At 35.2% G+C, this 23,545-nt stretch overlaps 2 protein-coding genes across 2 annotated transcripts in view; one reads left to right on the top strand and one right to left on the bottom strand.

Moving 5' to 3' along the window:
• The window catches only part of gogo (thrombospondin-1 like protein golden goal), a 238,814-nt gene that overhangs the window by 97,627 nt on the left and 117,642 nt on the right, over positions 1-23,545 (bottom strand). The window contains exon 4 of the mRNA XM_073076862.1: positions 6,293-6,322. The gene's annotated coding sequence lies outside the window, so the exon portion shown is untranslated. The remainder of the gene's footprint in view (positions 1-6,292; positions 6,323-23,545) is intronic.
• LOC140744669 (uncharacterized) lies at positions 15,246-16,244 on the top strand. Its single transcript, XM_073076281.1, has one exon. The coding sequence runs from the start codon at positions 15,436-15,438 to the stop codon at positions 16,066-16,068; it is 633 nt and encodes a 210-aa protein (XP_072932382.1). The 5' UTR covers positions 15,246-15,435; the 3' UTR covers positions 16,069-16,244.

Raw genomic sequence — 23,545 nt, 5'->3', positions numbered from 1 at the left:
TTACAAGAGTTTTTTATCAAAATTAACGTATTTAGCACGTAAATTGGGCATTTGACTATTTATACAACTAGTTTACAGCATGTATACACAATGATTTTTATCAAAAATAACGTTTTGGACACGTATATTGGGCATTTGGCTATTTATAGAACTTTAATCCCGATTTCCAGCCCATATGAATATGTACATTTTTATCCACACAGCAGTATTGTAGTACATATGAACTCAATTCTAAAGATAAAAGTTGCTTTCTGTACTAATGGTTACTTAAATACCAGTACATAATTGTTTTTTTACCTAAAACTAGATCAAAGCGTAGACAGAAAAAGTAAAAATCGCTAAAGAAAGAGTTGTTAGTACAAGTACCTCACTTGAAATCTACGGACAAAAAAATATTAACTTTTTAAATAAATCATTATTTGCATTATTAAAAAAGTAGATAAATCAATTTTTCACTCGTTTTACATCACAAAAGTCACATCCATCCAGCATCAGCTTTTAAAAGTCCACTGCTGGACATAAGCCTCCCCTAATGTGCGCCACTCCGGCCGGTCTTGAGCCGTCTGAATCCAGCGATTACCCGCTTCAGGCCATCAGTCCACCTGGTCGGGGGTGTCCTGTACTCTTTGTGATACATACAAACACATAATTACTTACTTTACCACACCTTTACCTTTTTTTTTGTTTATGAGGTGGAAACCTTCAAAAGGTACGCAGTGTCGTAGGAGCGACACGGGGTTAAGTGGGATTCTTACCGCACTAAAACCCCCCCGGTGGCCGCCCTCAGCGTTACCAAGAGGACTCCGGGATCTCCTACGGAACTCAACCGGAGTCCTCTGAACGCGTTGCCCCTTCGGGCTCCTCCTAGGTGAGCTTCAGGACTCACCACACCGTCTGGTGTTTACGACGGTATGCGACCTACATATATATATAACACATACCGCCGTCCTTCCCGGAGGTGCTTGCTGGACGGCTCGACCTCCCAATCTTGCCGCCCGCAACCCCGGGAAGCCCCCTTTTAGTCGCCTCTTACGACAGGCAGGATACCGTAGCCCTATTCTTTTCCCGGGACTACAGGGACAACCACACCTTTTACCTACACTTCAACAGTTACAATAATTTAAGACAAAAGTTAATTAAATGAAATAAATGTTCCCACAGTAATTTAGTTCTATTCGTAGTTATGTATTTAATAAATCGGCCCTTCAAGTCCTCATTCAAAAATTAGATAATCTCTCGTCTCAACGGGCAACGCAATTATATTAAAGTATCACTCTATTTGCTTCGCTGAATGAAATGAACTGTTTAATGGCGTTAAAGCTCTTAAATTATTTAATATAACAATAGTTAGAATAAAAATTATAAAGAATTTTATTTCTTAGTAGATCTTACTAATATTGTTACTAATTACTACTATTATAAATCCGAAAGTAACTCTGTCTGTCTGTCTGTGTGTCTGGTTGTCTCTTCTTCACGCCTAAACCACTGAACCGATTTGATGTACATGAGCCCACGAAGGTTTCAGAGTTGGTATGAACAATTTTCGCCAGATGGCGCCACTGTCATTCCAATGCAGGTACGAATTTTCAATTTTATGTATGTTAGTATGTCATATTATTTTCTTTTAAACGCGGGTGTAGCCGTGGACAAAAACTATAAGGAAACTGAATATTACGCTGTCCCATTGGTAAAAATGTGTGTTCTTCAAAAATGTACTTCTACAGTATACAGCATATTCTAAAAACCGTCAATGCTGCTTACCTGTGAGTGAGTGAATGTAAACTTTAGTAAATGTTTGTATGTGTCTTAGTCTTAATAAAACCTTCTATTACTTTTTTTAAAATCGTGAAATAAAGAGAGAATAATCTTTTAATGTAAGTATCCTTAACCTTTCACTTTAGAAGTAAGTAATTGATTTAAGAACCAGATGAAGATTAAACTACTTTAATTAATCCGTTTCTCTTCAAATCTTCCGATCGGAACTAGGAAGATTTTCTTTTACCTGATGTAATAATGCAGTCTAACTGATGGTATAATAGTAATTAGTATCCACAATTTCATTAAATTTCAAACTTAAACTAACATTCCAACATAAAACCCAGGCATGTATAATTGATTTCCATATTATGTTCTTATTTAAAAGTAACTTTTACTTAAACCGAAACGTTTTTACACCTTTAATTGTACTCAACTATTTAATGCAAAAGAGACAAAACATAAAAATCAATTTCTACACTCACAGCCTCAAACTAAAACTCCATGCATCATGGGTACCTGGATACATACGTAGACCATTAAACAAAAATCCAAATTTATTATTTAGATATCTGTCCGACCGAGGATCAAACCCGGAACCCTTTAAGAGTCGCTATGGTGACCGCTGCGATACGCAGGTCTAAACAAGACATGACATCTTATATCCAACAATTTTAAAAACAGTCATTTAATACCGAAAAGTCATTTAATTCAAACCCAAACATTTATCTTTTTAAAAGATTAACCAGTTTTAATTGCACCGAGATCAAGAGGTAAAGTAGTTCTGCACAAACGTGAAGCAAAAAGTCCCGTCAGTGGCAGACTGTTTTGCTGGAAGCTGCATTCTTTATTTGTTTGTTTCTCGGTTCTTAGATTGTTTCTCGGTCAATATTAATTGTTTCTAAAGCGGTCTTACCGTTTTATTTAAAGTTTACGTTTAAAGGTGGTAACCACACACATGTGTATTTCAAAACAATTTCCTGCTCTGCTGGTAACATATTGCGACCAATAATTTTCCTACAAAGTCAGCCGGCAGATAGCTAATGGACTGTCACGACAGAAAAAGGACTCGAGAAACGATATAACGAAATAGAAAAATTAGTACGGACAGTAAGTAGATAAGAAAAAGTAATTGTATGTAACTAATAATAAAATTGAATTGGTAAATGTTTTAATCTTATATATAAAAATTCTCGTGTCACAATTAGTTACCGTACTTCTCCGAAACGGTTATACCGATTTTCACCAAATCTTATATGCATATTCAGTAGGTCTGAGAATCAGCTACTATCTATTTTTCATACTCCTAAGTGGTAAGGGTTGTTCACCCTAACATTTTTTTTATTTATATGGCAACACAATGTTTGCCGGGTCAGCTAGTATGATATATAGATACGAGTGTATGTTCATAAACCACATTTGGTTAGAAGTGATTTTACTGGTAGGTAGTAACGATTGGGGTCCGAGGTGCCAATCCTGGTCTCTGAATTTTCAAACTTTGCATATTAGAAATTAACAAACGATAGTAGAACTCTTCTACAATCTACCAATGCCTACCGTGATCAATGGATATAAAGTTGATTACAGATGTAAATAAATAAACTAATATTCAAATAAAAGTAGATTTTTCAGTAAATGAAACCAATACAGCTAAATTTCATTTATAAATCGCATAATTTATTTTCAAACTATACAAGACTACAGCTATGGTATGTTATAAAAGATAATATAAGCAAGACATATGGCTCAAAAAATGTTTTTTTTTTATATTATAGGAGTAGCAGACGAGCATGCAGTCCACCTGATGGTAAGTGGCTACTGCCGCCCATGGACATCTGTAATCAACCCCAGATAGAATTAGATTTTCCTACCTGAGATCGGCCACAGATGCGCCGCTACCCCTGAGGACTAAGCTGAAACGCCTCGGAAAAGTATGTCTTCCTTACCACACCCTTCAAACCGGAACACAGCAGCGCCTAACACTGCTGTTATTAGGTAGAAAAAGGTGTGGCGGTGGTGCCGCCGGAGTCGAACCATAAAGGGTTCTACTACCTTCATAAGTCTTTCTCTATTGTTAAAAATGCATTATAATGTTAAAGCAATAGCCACTTCGCGTCTTCGCCCTAATTTCTCTTTGACAGATAAGAAAATTAACAGCGAACGATTACAAAAAGCGTATCACGATCAAAGCTGTTTCCAGTTCCGGCAGTAACAGATTGGCATATTTAATTTGTGCCCGACAAGACAGGCGCCGTTAATGGACTGTCTGGCGTTAGAAATAGCTCGGGAAATATTCTTCAAAGGTTTATAGTGTCGAAGTGCAAGCTTTGAGTGTACAATTTGTTTGCTGAAAATTAATAAAAAACACTGTAATCCTTTTCCATGTCCAATTGCTGAGCACGTGTGTAATGTAACAATTGAGATAGGGTGGAAGCATTTCCAATGCTATGCATATTGGCGAAAGAAGGAATTAGTGACTAGAAACTTGAACTCTCAAACAGGGGCTCTGCGGACCGTATTCTAGGCACGTACCTCTGATTTTTCATACCGATGAAAAAAGAAAACATTATTCGCACTTGGCCACGGCTATGGCCTAAGCCTCTCTCACTCTGAAAGGAGACCCGTTCTCAGGAAAGCAATAGCATGACTATATGAATACGATGAGTGGAATTGATGTTATAATGTAACTCTAGAGCTGCCAAAGACCAGGGGACTTACATTTTTGAAAACCTTTGAAATCTTTTTAAATCTTCGAAAAATAAACATTCTGACCCCTTGGTCCAAAATTTCCTATATCATTTGGCAGATTAAAAATAAAATTCTTAACAAACTAGAGAATTTTGATATTCTCCAAGCTTAATTGTTCGATATGAGTGTGAATGGATCTGCGAGCCGCCATTGTCCCGTCCGCTCTCATTTGCGTCTCATCATTACGTCTAATGAGCGCACTCCGGAAATGAGTTTTGACGTAAAATATCTAGACTTTAAAGTTTGCTTATTTTGTCATAAACGGTTCAAAACGAATGGGTTTTTACGTAATATTATTTAGATACACGGCCGTGCGTCCACCAAATTCAGGGATTAAGTAATATTTACGAGATAAATTAATAACAAGTAATTAATTTAAAAAATCAAAAACCCGACTGCACCAAAAAGGCTGAAGTAGAATTTCCAAAAGCAGTGAAATAGCATTTCATTATTTTTATCCAGAAAGCCAAATACAAAGTTTCATAGTAGGTGTCTGCTTCAAAAAAAAAAGATGTTCAAACAATATTATCCTATTTTATCCTCGTAGTGTTTATTTACGCTATATAAGGAACCTATTTATAAAAGTCCAGCACGCTTAAGTTCAGCGGTTTCCCTTTGCGTTGATCTCTGGCACAGCAACTCACTCATTTAGTCAGACAGTCATCTCGATGTGTATATACGAGTATATATGTACTGGCTGACCCGGCAAACGTTGTATTGCTATATAAATAAAAAAATGTTAAAGGTGAACAACTCTTATCACTTGGGGTAAAAAAATAGATAGTGGTCGATTCTCAGACCTACAGAATTTGTATATAAAATTTGGTGAAAATCGGTGAAGCCGTTTTGGAGGAGTACGGTAACTAACACGAGAATCTTATATATAAGATATATTATTTAATGTATGTGTAATCTCCTCTTAAATTCCTTTATTTTGACACCCTACTCGATAGGTTTGGTTAACTTTTTTTAAAACGTGTTAGTATTTCGCGAAAAAATCCACCATTTACGGTTTATAAAATATATAACTTCAGTAATTCAAAGTTTCGGTCATTATTTTACCTCGTTAGAGGTAGAATTTCATTATTTTTATCCAACAAGCCTGATACAACATTTCATAGTGTTTGCTTCAAAATTGACGATTGTTCAAATGAACTTTTAACCCTTATTTTACCCTCTACGGGGTTGATTTTTCGGAAGGGGATAAATAAGTACGTCCTTGTTCCTATTCAGGAAGCCAAATACAAAATTTTATAGTAGTTGCTTCAAAATTAAAGGATTTCAAAAAAACTTTTTTCCCCTATTTTACCCTCTTAAGGGTAGAATTTCCAAAAGGCCTTTCTTAGTACTTATTCACGCTATACAGAGAACCTTTGTGCAAAATTTCAGAACTGTAAAGTCCTTGGTTTAGGCTGTACGTTGATTTCTGAAAAATGAAAAAGTCATTTAGTTAGTCAGTCAGTCAGTCACCTTGCTGTTTTATATATATACAAATATGTTTTTATAATCTCCGTTTAATTTCCTTTCATTTGATATCCTACTCGATAGGTTCGGTTAACTTTTTTTTTTAAATGTGTTACTATTTCGCGCCAGAAATCCGCCATTTTGATTTTTTTTTAGTAACACCTATCTAAGGACACTCGGGTCGTTGAGACAAATATAATGACACCTTAACTGTTGAAATTCATCCAGCCGTTTGTTAGATCGGATCAAATAAAGAAAGACAAACATACAAGATACGCGCGAAAAACATAACCCTTCCTTGGCAGTCGGGTAAAAAAGGGTTTACCTGTTAATGTTCGCTGTCCTCTGTAGGAATCTGTAAGCAAATAAAAATCTATAGCACAGGGGACTTTTTGCGTTCGTTTATATTTTATTATTACTTTACTAATAAATAAGATTTTTAAAAAATATAATCTGTATTTATATAAGAGACATAATTACATACAAAAAATATATAGATAGCCTCTTTAGGAAGCCGGTTAAAATGTAGGAATGTTCGGAACATCTTGGTACAAATCATATGTGTTACATTTGTTTCAAAAGTACCTTAATACTAGTTTAAACAGTTATTTTCACCATAAATACTAATACTATTTCTGCCTCATAACCGCAGTATTTAACGCTGCTGTGTTCTGGTTTCCGAGGCGTTCCAGCTTAGTCCTCAGGAGTAGCTGCGCATCTGTGGCCGACCTCAGGTAGGAATATCTAATCCTATCTGGGGTTGATTACAGATGTCCATTGGTGGCAGTGACCACTTATCATGAGGTGGACTGCATGCTCGTCTGCAACTCCTATATTTAAAAAAAATGCATGAGATGACAGAGAAAATTCTCGCCTTATCCTTATTAATCTCACCTTATTAACTACAGAATATCTTTACAAAATAATAACCGCTAGCAAAATGAAATAATTAGAGAATTGTTTGTAAATCAGTATAAAGGTAAAGTGGCTGTAACAAATTGATTCTGATTCATTTAGTCTCAAAGCTTGTATTCAAAGGAGCTCTCAATTACTCTCCAAAGTAGCTTTGACAGTAATTAAATATATCATGACACCGATCGCCTTAAATTATTTCTAACTATAAATTCAATCCTTGTATTCTTGAGATATTGTTAATAAAAGTGTATAATAAAATATAAAATGAGACTTTAATAATATTCTATTATTTTTATTCTTATATAATTCCTATTGCGTAAATAGTTTATAACTTTTATTACAATAAAATAGTTTAAGAATTAAAAAAAAATAGCTCCACATGTTCCTAGACAGATAATTTACAAGATTTTTTATGGAAAAGTTGTGTTATTGATGTTCTTTCGCCGTTTTTTCTCAAAATGAAACAAATTAGAAAATATTCAGCGAAAACATTTTCAGGAAAATACTATAATTTAATCATAAAAATACGTCTTGGACAAGTATATTAAGCAATTTAGAATTAAAGAAAACAAGATAGTAATATAAGGATAATGATAATGATAAAAAATTTGGTCCAAAACAACAAACGAATCCTCGTAAACAAGTCTATATATAAAATTAATTGCTTAAATTAATTAGAAAGCCCCGTTTTTCCGTATCGTCAAAACACTGGTTGTAACATTATTGAGTAATGGATGCTAACCCAATTCGAAACGGTGGAAATTATACGTCCCACATACTTCATTTACACGTAATTGCGAATATAATATCTAAAATTATGTTATGTTTTGTTTATGTGACAATATTACCAAAGGAACGTGTAGGCAATCAAATATTTAAGGCTCCTACACCACGGCGTTTCTGCAACTTCGGCACTCGATGAACTAAGGCGCATGTCGTTGTGTTAGCGTCGCGTATACGCAGCGTTGTCGCGACGCTACGCATACGTCCATCGAATACTCACGCTTGAAAAACGAGAAAGTGTGGGAGGCCTTAGCTGTCCCCTATACTAGGGGACAGCAAAACGCTGCACTAAAATGTAGCGTTTTGTGTCCGCTCTTGGCTGTATTCTTGATTACAAGAAATGAATAACTTGTCACTTTTTACGCCATATGCCCTTCTTATCATATCGTAAAGAAACCACCTTAAAACACAACAAAATTTCATCCTGAAGTCTATTCTTAATATCTGTAAACGAAGCTAGAAAGTGTATATAAATTTTTTTTTTATAATATAGGAGTAGCAGACGAGCATGCAGTCCACCTGAGGTAAGTGGCTACTGCCGCCCATGGGCATCTGTAATCAACCCCAGATAGGATTAGATATTCCTACCCGAGGTCGGCCATAGATGCGCCGCTACCCCTGAGGACTAAGCTGGAACGCCTCGGAAAAGTCTGTCTCCCTTACCACACCCTTTGAAACGGAACACATCAGCGCCTAACACTGCTGTTATTAGGTAGAAATAGGTGTGGCGGTGGTGCCGCCGGAGTCGAACCACAAAGGGTTCTACCACCTTCAAAATCGTTTAAAAATCACAATTTCTTCACTTGTTTCATCCACAAAATGTTCGCTACGAAACCATATGAAAACCTTCTTAAGACCGCGTTTATAACCCGTAATGCGGTTCAAATATTTATAAGGATCTTTTCATATAAATTTGATGGAGAACAACCATTCTACGGAGGCTTCCACGCTCATACATTCATTAACTCGCGCGCTTTATAAAATTTTAATTTGTTTCGTTTCGAATAAGCTTTGTAGAGCAGATTAGCGTTGCAGTGAAATACTTCGAAAAAAGGCTTATACGTACAATGGAAAAGAGTGGCCGAGTATTAAACAATTATACTTTAAAATATTCCTATTGGCTTCGATAGTAAATAGCAGCGTAAAAGCAGTATATTAAAAACTTTTCGTGTTTCTACTTCGAAGACACCACCGCCATACTTTTTTCTGTCTAATAAAACCAATTAGTTGGCGACCAGTACCCTTAGTATGAGTTTTTACGTTGTGACAAAAATGACAATTAGTTATGATACAATCCGCTAGGGGCGCTGATAGGAAATATATTGTAACTGATTAAAAATACGTAAAAAAATACCAAAACAGTCATTTTTGTCAAAACGTAAAAACTTATACTAAAGGTTTGTCGGGTGTGATAAGAGACTAACACGAAGCGTTAAAACTTGATGAACGCACCCACGCTAAGATAGTAGTAGTAATAAGTGAGATATTCAATTTTAATAGAATATTATTTTAAAGTTAATTATACTATGTAGATATCTCTCTGAGATATTCAATTTTAATCTGTATCATACAATATTATTTTAAAGTTAATTATACTACGAGTATGTAGATGTGTCTCGCTTTATTATTAATGAAAATTTATCCATTGCCTACCAAAGATTGAAATTTGTCGAATCCTAACCTTCGTTCGATAATTAATAACGTACGTTTGTCGACTGAAAACTGATAACATGCGCGTTTAACTACGACTACAATTTTATAAGTAAACTAGCTGACCCGGCAAACGTTGTGTTGCCATATAAATAAAATGTTAAGGGTGAACAACCCTTATTACTTACGGGTTTGAAAATAGGTTGATAGAATATTTGAAACTGCGATGGTAGCGAAGTCTGTCGAATCCAATGTAAAACATTCCAAAATCAACAACTACTTACGAATTGAAAATTAATTAAAAATACCTTTTCCCACGGACTAAATTGTGAATCTAAACCATTCTCAAGTCCCCTTGAACACACACAACAAATTTCATCAAGATCAGTCCAGTCGTTTAGGAGGAGTTCAGTGACATACACACGCACATAAGAAATATATATATAAAGATAAGTTTGTACATACATTCTCCCCAAGGACTACCTATTGATTTAACAATCGAGCCTCTATAAAAAGCAATTGCTTTCCTTCGCTTCGGACAGTTTACGCGCGGCAATACATTTGAAAGTCAAAAGGGGTAAAATATTTTCATCGAATGCCCAATATGTTTGCAAATACCCCCAAATATTCGGCTGTATACGCTTTATTCGATAACCGTTGAATAAAACAATTCGTTATTATCACGCAGGCTTTAACTTCAGCCATTGTGATAAAAGATACGATTTACGATATTTTGCATCTACATAAAATACTGATGCGATTTCTTAAAAATTAATAAACATGAAGCAGATAGCCTAGTGGTTTAGAAACTCGGTCCCATCTAGGGGTCCTAGGGTCAAATCCTAATCAGATCCTAGGTGCACCTCTGATTTTTCAGTTATACGGTGAATGAAAACATTGTGAAGAAACATACATACCTAAAAGAGACTTAAAAAGTTTTCAAAAGTATGTGAAGTCTACCAATACGCACTAGTCCACCGCGGTGGTCTATGGCCTAATCCTTCTCATTCTGAGAGGAGATCCGTGACCAGCAGTGGGACGATAATGGGTTGATGGTAGTAATGAACATGAATAAGAACACATTAATTGATAGTCTGTTTCTGTAGTAATAAGATACCTTAGAAATAGGATAAATGATTTAAAATTAGGATTCTTCTCGTAATATGAAAGTTATTATGTGAAGAATCCTACGTCACTCGTACGTACACAGTTTGAGTAATAGATATAGAATTGTGGCTGACACTGGATATTCGTTACAGATATCGATACAAAATCTACTCTTGTGAGATATATAACGAAATTTGCTCAGAGACGTTCTACGCTGGTTAGTAGCGTTACTGACTAGGGCCAGTATTAATAATCAATCTTAAACGATCTTTGCTATCAAAGTTTGAAATCGGGAATGGTTGCCTAGAAAAACTGTAAATCTCGATCTTTAACTCACTGCGGGTTTTAACTAAACCTTATATACCTGAACACCATTGATTGACTATTATTAAGAAGAATAGATATAAAAAATAAATAGAAAACATATTAACAAACCTATGAAATAAGATGACATCGTAGGAAAAATGGTATACATTCAATGTTCAAATATTATCTTCCTACTAATTTAAGCCACATAAAAAAATATATAGCTGTGAACAAAACAGGAAACAAAACGAAAACTTGAAATTACATTGAAAGACAAAAGCAATCGTAATACATCTTTCATCATGTGTTAATCCGAGTCAATGTAATACGAATTAAACAGTATAAAGGAATCCGTTAACCTCTTTACCACAAATGGGTTGTATTTTACTCACGCCGGAATTTACGACCTCATTTCCGAATATCAGAAATCAAACGAAAGCTTTTAAAGGTAGAGATCCGGTTTACCAGTTTAGGTGAGTTTCGTTTTTAATCAAGCTGTATGTTTCAATTTCTAACATTTAAGTAACTAACTATTAATTAACTGCATGGGATTTTTTTTAAATTTCTTCTTTGCTGCATTAGGAATTCTAATTCATTATAACATAATCTGAGGTCGGCCACAGGGGCGTTGCTTCCTATGAGGACGTTTACCTTACCACAAAGCAAAACACAGCAGGGCTAAACACTATGATAAGTCAGAAAACGGTTTCCCCGCGATTCCTTTACTCTGTTAAAAAGTAGCAATTAGTTTCTAATACACACATCACTTCAAAAAACTAAGTTGTTGCCTTCGAAGTCAATACCCGGACGCACAGGATGAGGCTAACTACAAATGTTGGAAAGCGTCAGTAACTTTGGAAGAAACAGTGATAATTTACATTTAAATCTGTTTTCTCAACCGCTCTCCAAATAGCATTCTCAAGTGAGTTCCTAGCACATTCTACAGCATTGGTAAATGTTTGCACATTTATAACAATTTTTCAACAACGTAAACAGGAGACGCAATTTCAGTAAATCCCGAGATACTACGGAATCTAGATATTGCGGATAGCATTGTTAGAAAGTAATTGTTGTAGTTAGAAATTTCTATTACAATTGCACACCCATCACTAAACAAAATATAATTGTGTAAAAAAACTAGAAGTGAATGTAAAAGTTATCATTTATTTAAATATATTATTTACTTAGTTATGAATTATGAACTTAAAATAGAGAACAAAAAACTAATGAGTGAATAAAGGTAGAAGGATGATTCGGTATCCAACTGTGGCTACGGCACCGCCTGTTCCTTCGCCTGACTGCCTCAAAATAATTGTCTTAACACAGCAAATAACTAACAAATAGCGCCAAATAGCTACTGACGCTTAACGCACACAATCATAATGAATCAGCGCCCGATCCTCGTAATTTCGGTATAATTATAATCGAATCACGCGCCCACTAAGGATTCCATAAGGCTGTTTGCTTAGGACCTTCTGTTGACTTCGCGTTTCGGGATGACACGTGTTTTGGGAGATTTTACCGACTATTACGTTGTTTTACTGGACTGACCTTCCGCCTTGACGATGTCAGATTAGTAGACTAACAAATGTGTCATATTATATCCTTATTTAGTATCGTAGTGTATTGAAATAAATATATTTTTTTATTATGATATTCTTTTCCATAGTGTCTACCGCAAAAACATTACCTGTGTAGAAATTGCCACATTTGAAAATTCTTAAAAGGTTTTCTCCATGTTTGCAGAATTGTATGAACTTCATCCTGTGAGATAGTAATGAGTTTTCGATATGAAATTAAAAAAAAAAATCGATTATTTTTTGGAAAATATAAACTAACACTTGAATACAAAATATTAAGCATTCTCTGCTAGGACTAAAACTAGATGGAAAAGTTTTGATTTAAAAAAAAAAAACAAATTTTGATTATGGCGTTGTTTTCTTGCACGATAGTCTTTCTTTCTCCTTAAGAAAAGTACTTAGTAATTAACCGACTTCCCAAAGTAAGAGAAGTTATGTATTCGTTACGTATATATTTTTTATTTTTTTCTGTATATTCAACGACTTTTTTGCGATGCTGCGACCGATCGTCATGATTCAAATATTATTATATCCGGCTACACACGGTTATGTGGTTTCAGAGGGGGACCCTGAAAAAAAGAAGCACTGACTTCAGAACTATGTACAAAACCAACACTTATTTGATTTTTTTTTTACTTTGTAGTGACATAAAAGTCGGTTTTATTTTCTTGGTATTTTTTTTGTGTAAAACTCGTATCCTTACGTACGTTCGTATATTTACTACTCATCCTACTACATACTTTATCATAACTATTAAAAATATTGGTGAATGTATTATACATATAGTAGGGTTTGTTTATTTAGGTTCGCCCGTTATGTTAGAGTTGGTCCTTCAATCAAAATGTCTTATACATATTAATGATCGAAGTCATGGCTCAATGTCACCGGCGTATCAGAAGCATTATGTAAGGTTAATCAAACTGTCGGTCGTAATTAGTACTAATATGATGCAGTCCATAAACAGGACAGCGATGCGATAACCTAGTAGTATGAATTATGGCCTCTAACTTTGCGTTCTTGTTTGCTAGGGCTAAGTGATCATGCTCGGGGAGCAGTGCTCCGTCAGTCTCAGTTTGGAGCTTGTATATATGCTGGATGTTGAGAAAACTTCGAAAGAATGATTCAGAGCGACATCTCTTGACGAGTAGCGGGAAGTGGATACACTTGGATCTTTTTCATATTATATAGTAATAAGCGACTATGCAGTCGACCTGGTGGTAAATGGCTACTGCCGCCCATTGACATGTGTTATCAACCTTACTCGTAAGCTTAGATTTCTACCAGGACGGTCATACATGCGTTACTATCTCTAAGGACTAAGTTAGAACGCCTCGGATGTTTTAAGTATGTTCCTCTTACAAACAACTTTCAAATATAGCAGCGCTGAATTGCTACTGTTATAAGGGAAAAATAAGTGTGGCGATGCTGCCTCCGGATTCGAACCATAAAGGGTTCTACCACCTTACAGTACGTTAAACAGAGCTTGTAAAATGAAGCGTTTATTTCAACGATAAATTCTAGTTGTTAATACGGTTGTCATTGTTAAATATTTTATAGTTAGATTCGCTCATTCGCTTTACAAATCTTCGAAATTAATCCGGCAATCCACAAAAAGCGTAAATTTTTAGGCACTTTCAAACGACCACGCTGTTTCTAATTTAAAATTCAACAAACATTCGCCACAGATTACAGTTTCAAAACATAACATTTAAAATGAATAGGAGCCGGCGTATATTCGCTGTGTGAGCTGAAAAAAATTCAAAGCCTTTCACAATATGTCAGGTACGCTGAATCTATTAAAAATTTACTGTTTTCCAAAATTAAAATATTTGAATACTCCATTTTACTGTTTGTTTCAGTATATGTATCTCATATTATTTTATAAAAAGTTATAATACCAAACAAGAAAATAGTGCATATGACGATAAGTGATCACTGCCACTTAAAGGCTACCCATACACCCATACTCACTTACAAGATTAGAGACCTATTTGATGTTTTCATAGATGCTCCTGATACTCCTACGGAATAAGTTAAGCGACTCTACACCCTTTAAACCAAAACAATGAAGAATTTAACATATTACAAGATAGAAAATGACATACTAAGTTCCACTCTGTACAGGACAAAGAATCAAAAATCATTAAAAACCAATAAACAGCTTGTATATAAACGGCCCTCACTGACAATGACACAACGTTTCCCGTAATTAAAAGTCAAGCAGGCATTTTGGGCAACAAACGTGCAGGCACGATGAGCCGTGAAAACGACGTGCCGAGAGCCCCGCGTGAATATTTAACGGAAAACCTTACATTTTCAGCGGAAAATCTCAATTTAAAAATATTTGCAAGAGTCCCACTTCGTACTCTCTTGACGTAGACTGATTTATGAGTCACGACTACGATTTGTCGTTCACGTCAATCGCAGTAAGAAGTAAGGTGTCGCTTTGTATATTTTTGTATGGTACAGATCCGATATCTAGAAGAAAAGGATATTGTTCTGTGACACACAAATATACCATTCCAGGCATAATCATTGATTTTCAGTGTTTAGAAGAAAAACAATAAAAAAAATAAGTCTTATAGTCTACAGACATATGTGTCAATGAGCACAATTAGGAATCATGGCGACACGTATTGCATCACACATGCATACATTGACATCCAATACTCAATACGTACGTGCACTTTAATTATCCGCGACCAGAAAAATTCGCGCCAATGACACCGTTCGCGCCGAATACTGGCCCATTACGCCCGCAATATCAGCACAAAGACCTAATTAGTGACGGCAAAAGAAAGCTGTTTCCCCACGAGTCATGAATATTAAAACTCCTCGTTAGGCGTTTTCGTAAGTTCGTCACCGTTGCGCCGTTGGAAATCACGTCACGTGCGGGCAGTGAACAATGACAGGTCCTAATCGGCGGCCGTTACGCAACCGATGATCTTCGCTTTAAGGGGCCAATGTCGTGGCCCACTCGACCAGAATATCGATCATTAAGGAGAGCATGACACATCCGGAGTAAACGGAAACTTAGCAGAAAATCACTCCCGTACGAGATACGTATAAAAGCGTTATCGGGCTCGTACCCAGCATCATTCGTCGGGAAACAGTCGAAGGAACAACAATGAAGTTCGCTTGTGTTCTACTCCTCGCAGCTGTGGTTGTGGCTGAACCGCCTCGGTACAGGCAGGCGAGGTTCAGGTCCGAGAAGCAGGAGGTTGAAGGCAGTGGAGCAGAGGCTCCACCACCGCAGTCGGCGCCTTATCCCGCAGCTGGTTTCAAGCCTGCCAAGGAGTTCAATCTTCCCTCCCGTCAGGAAGTATCACCGCCAGCTACGTCTTATGGAGTCCCCGCCGACAGCTATGGTGCGCCTCTCAACACTTACTCTGCGCCACAGACTGAGTATGGTGCCCCGGTAGCTGAAGCTAAGAGTAAACAAACGAAAGAACCTGCGGAAAAGAAAGGAGAAGTAGAAAATATTGAAGCACCAAAGAAAGCTGAGAACAAGGAACAGAAAAGTGCGAAACTTGAAGCAGAGCCCAAGAAAGATGCTGAAGTAGTGAGCTCTCAGGGTGCGTACTACGTGTTGCTACCAGGCTCCCAGCTCCAACGAGTGCAGTTCCAGACGGAGAACGACATCCGCAACATGGCGTACACCGCCCGTCTGCAGTACAGGAATGAGGATCGTGCGCCGATCTTCGTGTACACTGCCGTGCCTCAATACACTCAGTCTGCTGCATACGTCCAATTAATATGAGCAGCGTCTTCCAAGTGTAGTACTAGTTGTGTTAGGATAGTTATTATAATTTCATGCGTAAAAGGAAATACTAAATAAATATTTGCGAAATATTTTCTTAAATTAGAAAATTAATCAACATGAATCGCATCAATCATACGAGTAAATCAAAATCGATCATTGACAGCTTCAATACAATGTTTTGTGGGATATTCTACTTCTCAAGATGACGCTGAAACTTATACTATTTATTTATTGAATAAAAAATATTTTCATACGACTCACTTTTTTATTTTTAATCTATTTCCTTTTCAATTTCAGCAATAGTTACAATTTGTAAATGATGCAATACGTAAGTGATTTTGTGTAATTACCGAAGCAGACGTTATAATGAGTGTCTTTCAGTAAAAACCCAAACAATAACTTACAGTTTAACATAACAATGTTTGCGTCTTTGGTAATTTTAAACTATAGGTTCACTTGTTATTGTCAACCTCGTGTGGTTTTGAAATAAAAAGAGTATTACTTGAGTAGATAGAAGGTTATATAAAATAATTATCTGTTTTTTACATTAAATATGTTTTATATTTTGTAACAACATTCATTAAAGTCTTTATTTACTCTACGATTGTTTCAAGTGATTACCGTTAATTTTTATATTTTAAATTCAGAACAATGGAGGGCAAATGAAATTAGGCGAGACAATGTATAATTTGTTTCAAAGTTTTCTATGTATGTACATAATAATCTAAGTTACATTTTTATAGAAATGGGGACCAAAAACAACACAAAAAATATTTTATACCATACGAACTGTAGGCTGTTTGAAAATCCGCTCGTTTTGATTGTTTTTTTTTTTAAATAAAGGTTCCACAAACAAACTCCTTAGAGCATCAAGTAGTCGTAATACGGTACTATGTATACAACACAACACGAACATTGTCCGCTATATCACACCTCAACCAATAACAAACAAACAATATCAATACAGCTCGTCAATTCCATTGAGTGTTCCGACAGCGATTTGCTCTCCATCAAAGTCAATTGGACCGCAACGCGATCTGAATACTAATGAGCGTCTAATGTTTGGTATAAGCCGTGTTAACCACTTGTGGGCAACTGGGAAATAGTTGTATCAGTCGATTGTGTGGTCTTTTAAGTTGTTCCGGAGATTTTTAATTTTAATATGTTGATCTTTCTTCGATGAATTCCACACTGATGATTATTACTTGTGAATTTTGGGGTCTGGGTGTTTGTGTATTTGTCTGTGAGTGTAGAAAGCGTCTTTTAAAAAAATAATCATGGTTACATGTAGTTGTAGATCTATTATTAATATAACATACTTTCTTGCTTATTATTCAAACCACATAAACAACACGGTGGTGTACCTACGATATGATAAAATCTGCCCTATTGTCTGTTCATAATTATGTCTTTCATGTCGATTTAAACGTTCGACGACTTGTATGTTTTGATTTCATATTAATATGTGTTCCATTCGTTCTTTGCTATTTCGGCAAGTTCAGAAATTTGTCAGCATAATTGAATGAAAGTACATATTAAAAATGACACTACTATATTATTAAAATTTTCGGGCACAATTCATCATCATCATCATCAACCCATTATTGTCCCACTGCTGGGCACGGGTCTCCTCTCAGACCGAGAAGGATAAGGCCATAGTCCACCACGCTGGCCAAGTGCGTATTGGTAGACTTCACATATCTTTGACATTTTTTTTATAAATCTCTCAGGTATGCAGGTTTCCTCACGATGTTATCTTTCACCGTTTTAGCAATTGCTAATTAATTTCTAATACGCACATAATTTCGAAAAATCAGAGGTGCGTGCCTGGGATCTGTACCTCGGACACCTCGATCGAGAGGCCGAGTTTTTTAACCACTAGGCTATCACTGCTTCGGGCACAATTAAATTCAAGCAATGCTTAATAAGATTTAGATCATGTTTAAATGTTAAATGACTATAATTAAAATGTCTTTCTATTCCATATGGGCGGTACGAAACGGACATCCGTTAGTCGAAGTAGGAAACTCTCGAATCTTTGGACAACATTTCGTATTTCGTGCCTACAGAGTAGACCTACGACTCCATCAAAGTCAACTAAACCGTAATTTCGTGACGTGAATATTAATGAGCGTATCTGAGGATCATATACACGTCAATACACGTAGAACCATTGTAGTACATACGTCAATTGTGGTTTGGATGACGTTTACGAATCGAAGAAAGGTAGTAGAATCATGATAGTTTGATTATAATGGTACCACCGCTATTCTTACATGGAAAAGAGATCTGCTTCAACGCAGATGCGTTTCGGTGAAGTGATATTGATGCCGGCTACATAATGACTGATATGAGAAGGATATTAGTTGTCTTCGCGAGAGGTAATGCAACTTTGGCCAGCTTTAGGTAGAACCTCTATTTTATATGCACTCGGTTACAGATATCAGGCAGCAGTAACCACTAATCATCAAGTGAACAGTGACCAATTACCATCAAGAGAACAAGATACCAATGACCATCAATTGGCCTGCATGCTCGTTTGCTTCCTATAAAAACACTTTTATTTTTTAGTCAATGTCTAATTCACTGAGATATTAATAAATTACTTCAATCATCTTAACTTATATTTGATAAAAAATGTTAATAGGGGTTGGTAAGGAGCCCCATATTACTTGCAACCAATTTTAATGCATAGAACGCAAACTACAAACATTTTTGAACTGCCATTTTACTTGAGGTCTAGACTTTACTAGTTACTTTCATCTCGATTGTGAGATATCACGTCAATAGATGTAGAGTATACTCGTAAACCACGTCAGTTGTGGTTTGCATGACATTTCGACATACTACAACCCTTTTAGGCGATTGGAACTTAGCATTGAATATATTCCTCTAAATACATTGCTCTAATACATTTGAGGTGTATAAAAAAATTAGAGGTCAAAGTAGTAAGTACATCGAAGAAATTGTAATAATAAAGAAGGTATTTTTATTTCATATACTTCAATAGACTTCTTATGTGGTTATCAGTACTAAATAAGTACGACGCTTAAAGTCTTCACCGATACACACCGATACAAATAGGAAATCAAACATATTTATATCCTTTACTACTTTGATGGTTTGATTCGCCTATAACGTATATCGAACCACATTAACAGCCCTATTCGTAAACACATAAACGCGTCTAGTGGAGTGTCTGGCGCACGGCCATAAAGTTGTAATTAATTACCTGAAATCAAACTCATCTTGTAGGTCTTGAAGTCATGTAATAATATAGTCACATAAACGGTACAGAGTAACGATATAACAATTATACGTAAGTAAGTTCACACTAGTGATTAGAAGTATTATAACTACACAAGTATCTCCGTTATTCGACTGCTCTTGCTGAAGTCTCCGACCAGAATGTCGCTCTCTGTTAATTCGAGCGCCTTTAAGGTGTCGTCCCCACTTCACCTACCCGCATCTGTTTTTAAACTGTAGTATCAAATGCGTCATCGTTAATATCCAAGCTTCTTATTAACGACGATAACATTCGGCCGTCCTGCTCACACGTTCGTCCTCGATCGTGTATGGTCTGATGCAAGAGCTGCAAAAGAAAACCAGTTGTTTAATGCCTAAGTCCAGAAGAGTTACACATTTTCTTGTAATACCGACTCGCACGTAAGAGGCCCGAACTGTTTATCAAAAACATGGCTTAAACTCTACGCATTTTCTTGCAATACCGACTCGCATGTAAAAAGCCCGAACTGTTGATCCGAACCAAGGCTTAAACTAGGTGATGTTCATATAGAATCACACTAGTTGTGTATTACCTAGGTTATAAATCTGCCCCAACAGTGTTCACCACGGATTTCTGTTGCAGGCATAGTTCATAAGGACTCTTTACATAAATGTCATATGCGCGACAGGTATTGAAGCGAATGCATTAGACCATTGTTAAATAATAAAACACACGGTTTAAACTAGGTGATGTTCATATAGGATCACTCTAGTCATGTATCACCGCAGTTTTTATACCTTGTTTACGATAACATTCGGCCAGTGCTCAACTCAAATTTACTCTAAAAATGCAATATTCACTCAATGTAATACATCCACCCAACATACATACATACATACACCCAACCATATGCATCACCAAGAGACACCCGCGAACATTACACTGCTCGAGGCATCTGCACTAATCCATCTTAACTACAGATAAATAAAAATCAAACTAAAAAAAGTTTCCTACACCTACAGTAATGACAACATCTAGCTGCCCACTTTACTTATGTCTGGATTCTAAGTCCAATAGTTAAATCTCCAACAACTATTGATTCGATAAAGTTACGCATCAGAATAACGACGTTTATCTTATTAGTCCATTTCGGAATGCTCAACAACCTGTTCAATAACTGTTATACTGATAGATAGATAGATCTATAGTTGGCCACTAAATGAATCTGTGCGACTCAAAATACTATTATAAAATTATTTTATTACTACTTAGTACTTCTTTTAATTATTACAATGTTATTTTATACAAATAGTTGCCTTTCCAATGTACGTCTTTTATCAACTGATGAAGCAGTATCAAAATAATAATATATCGTGAATATTTGAAATGAATGATATCAAAGTTAAAGACTAAATAATGGTAAACTAACCATGAATTTCACACAATATAACACGTATAAGTTGTATGAACCCAATTTTTTTACGTTATTTATCACAAATTCAAATTATTTCTTTCAAAGTAGGGCCACATAACCCACTTTTGAAAGTCAGAAAGAAATTTCATTACATTAAATTGAATTTATATTCAGTTATAATAATACATACTATTACATGAATTTCAAAATTTAATTAACAAAGCAAAGGACCCATGCGTTCACGTCAGCGACATACTTGTCAATTGTGTATGGCTTAACTACTTAACTTTTTTTTTTTTTATTTCACCAAAAGTTTTAAATTAAGATTCCCATAAGGAAGTTATAGTTTGGGCTATTTTACTGTAAAAGTTATGCATTATACTAAGGAAGATTTGCTAGACTTTACGCAAACGTCGTTTTTAAAAAAAAATCAAATAATGTTATGGAAAGAATAAACACATTAAAATGGTCCGTTAATCTAAACGGAGTTTAAACAGACCTTGTCTTACATTGAGTTCCTCGGAAGCGGATTTTTTTTTTCCGTAGGTAGTTATCAAACGGATAGTGTTATTGAATACACACTCGTAAACTACCTACCAAGAAAAATGACTTCAGAAACCGGCCATTATTTAACTATACTTATTTGTGTCTACAACTGATAAAAGATTTTTTTTAAACACGCTTTTATTTTTGCCACGCTTTTATTAACTTGACCTGTATGTATGTAACGGAATATTTGAATTCGATTTTTACCTACTTTGAACGGTCAGATTTATTTAAAAATTTTGAAATACCTATGACATGACATGATTTTAATAATCTTGTCCGATTCTAATTTTGTCTCATCACGATCGTCAGATTTAAAACTATAACTGTTTTACATAACATGTGGCTCCTTATCAATCACAACCTAAAATTTCTATGACCTGAAAAAGGTCTATTAAAGTTGATCATGATTTTATACCAGCCAGCCAAACAAACAGTTAGTCAAACTATCTTATGATACACCTTATTACCGAACAATTCATATTTATTATATATATTTCAAACGCCTCGGCTTCACCTGACTTTTATTTGATTACATTATTATTCATTTGGCTATGATATACATATAATAAGAATGAAATCTTCACGTGTTTACATCGAATATATTTGAAAAAGAAAAATTGTCTGTCGGTTTGTATATTTGAAAATGCATTAAAACCAAAACTACGAAGTCGATGTCAAAAGTATACATTTTTTTTAAAAAACATTACATGACCAGGTAATGGACAATTCCAAATTACTAACGTACTCCGTGATCTTGACAGAGGGCATTGTATAATTCAAATTATATTTTGAATCCACATGAACAAAGTCGCAGGCAAGACTCGTTTTAAAAATGCAATTCAAATTATATTTTGAATCCACATGAACAAAGTCGCAGGCAAGACTCGTTTTAAAAATGCAATTCAAATTATATTCTGACTCCACATGAACAAAGTCGCAGGCAAGACTCATTTTAAATATGGTATACAAGAGACCAGGTATCTAAATTTATGTAGGCTTCAGTGACCGTTTCTCACTTAATACGTATAATAACTTAATTGCTGTAACTTGTAAATAGAACTAAGCTCAAGTTATAAAAGCATCAATTTATTATTATTATTATTATTATTTTACTTAAAATAATTTATTCTCAATCCCATACAAAGTGGATCCCGTTTATCATTTCGTAAATGGCTCACATAATTAATAATATCGATAGTCTAAGCGTCTCAACGTTTAAGGTACAAACTTCATTTACCAGTATTTGATAGTGCCCAATTTTCAAACCAAAAGGACGTGTAATGTGTCAAATTCAAATTGAAATTTAAAGATTTAAAATTACGAGATGTAAAGAAATATTAATACAAAACGAAACGTTGCATACTAAATTTAAAACAGACATTTAATATTATGTATAAGTGAGTCAGTCTGAAGTAGAATGGGAGATAAGAGAGATATTTTTATATATAATATTCCAAAGACCGCTGCGCATAAGTTTCTCAGTTTTCTTATAGATCATTAACTAATGTGCATTTATACTTTATGGGAGTCAAAACACAGTAGTACACAGTACTGCGTGAATTCGCCTAGAATTGATGGAAATCTAAATTTGGCAACGTACGTATGCTTCTTTCATAACAATTACGTATCAAGTATATGAAATCAAAAGGAAACTTTCATTGATTTATAAAATGAAAATGTGAACAATGTAGATGTGAATGCAAGTTTATTTTTAAATATAGTCAATTAATATCCAAAAAAAAAAACAATAAACCTTAAACTCATTTACCATTTCCCTCCTGGGTACACTCAGCCACTCAATACCGTGGTCGTGATACTTTTTTGCAGGCAGTTAAATATGTACCACGTAGATATTATACATTTCTGTACAATTATGAATAATCAAAATTTTGCAACTTAATAAACGTGTCACTTATATCAAGTAGGTATACTGTACTCTGTAACTGCGTTTGTTGCTACCGCATAGTCCCTTCCATACAATAAAAACAAACGCATATACGTAAACCCCGTTTGAAACATTAAAAGTTATCAAAAATAAATTCAAATCTAACCTGTATGCAATTTCTGGCGTACATTAGCCTATATTAACAACCATTAGGTTCCCATATCTATAAAGCCTGACATTTAAGATTAAAGATCCTTAAAATATTTTCATAAGTACGTGTATTTCTATATATTTCAAAGTAGGTGTAACTTTAGAACAATTAGGATTTACTTTTTACACCACAGAATTTAACCAAATGGACAGATTTACCACAAGAACTGCCTTGCAAAATTACTTTTAG

The sequence above is a fragment of the Epargyreus clarus genome, unplaced genomic scaffold, assembly GCF_041222505.1.
Source record: "Epargyreus clarus isolate Ecla_fem2 unplaced genomic scaffold, WU_Ecla_fem_2.2 ptg000009l, whole genome shotgun sequence".
Taxonomy (NCBI): domain Eukaryota; kingdom Metazoa; phylum Arthropoda; class Insecta; order Lepidoptera; family Hesperiidae; genus Epargyreus; species Epargyreus clarus.
Note: the sequence above shows the minus strand (reverse complement) of the source record. Positions and strands in the feature narration are given on the sequence as shown.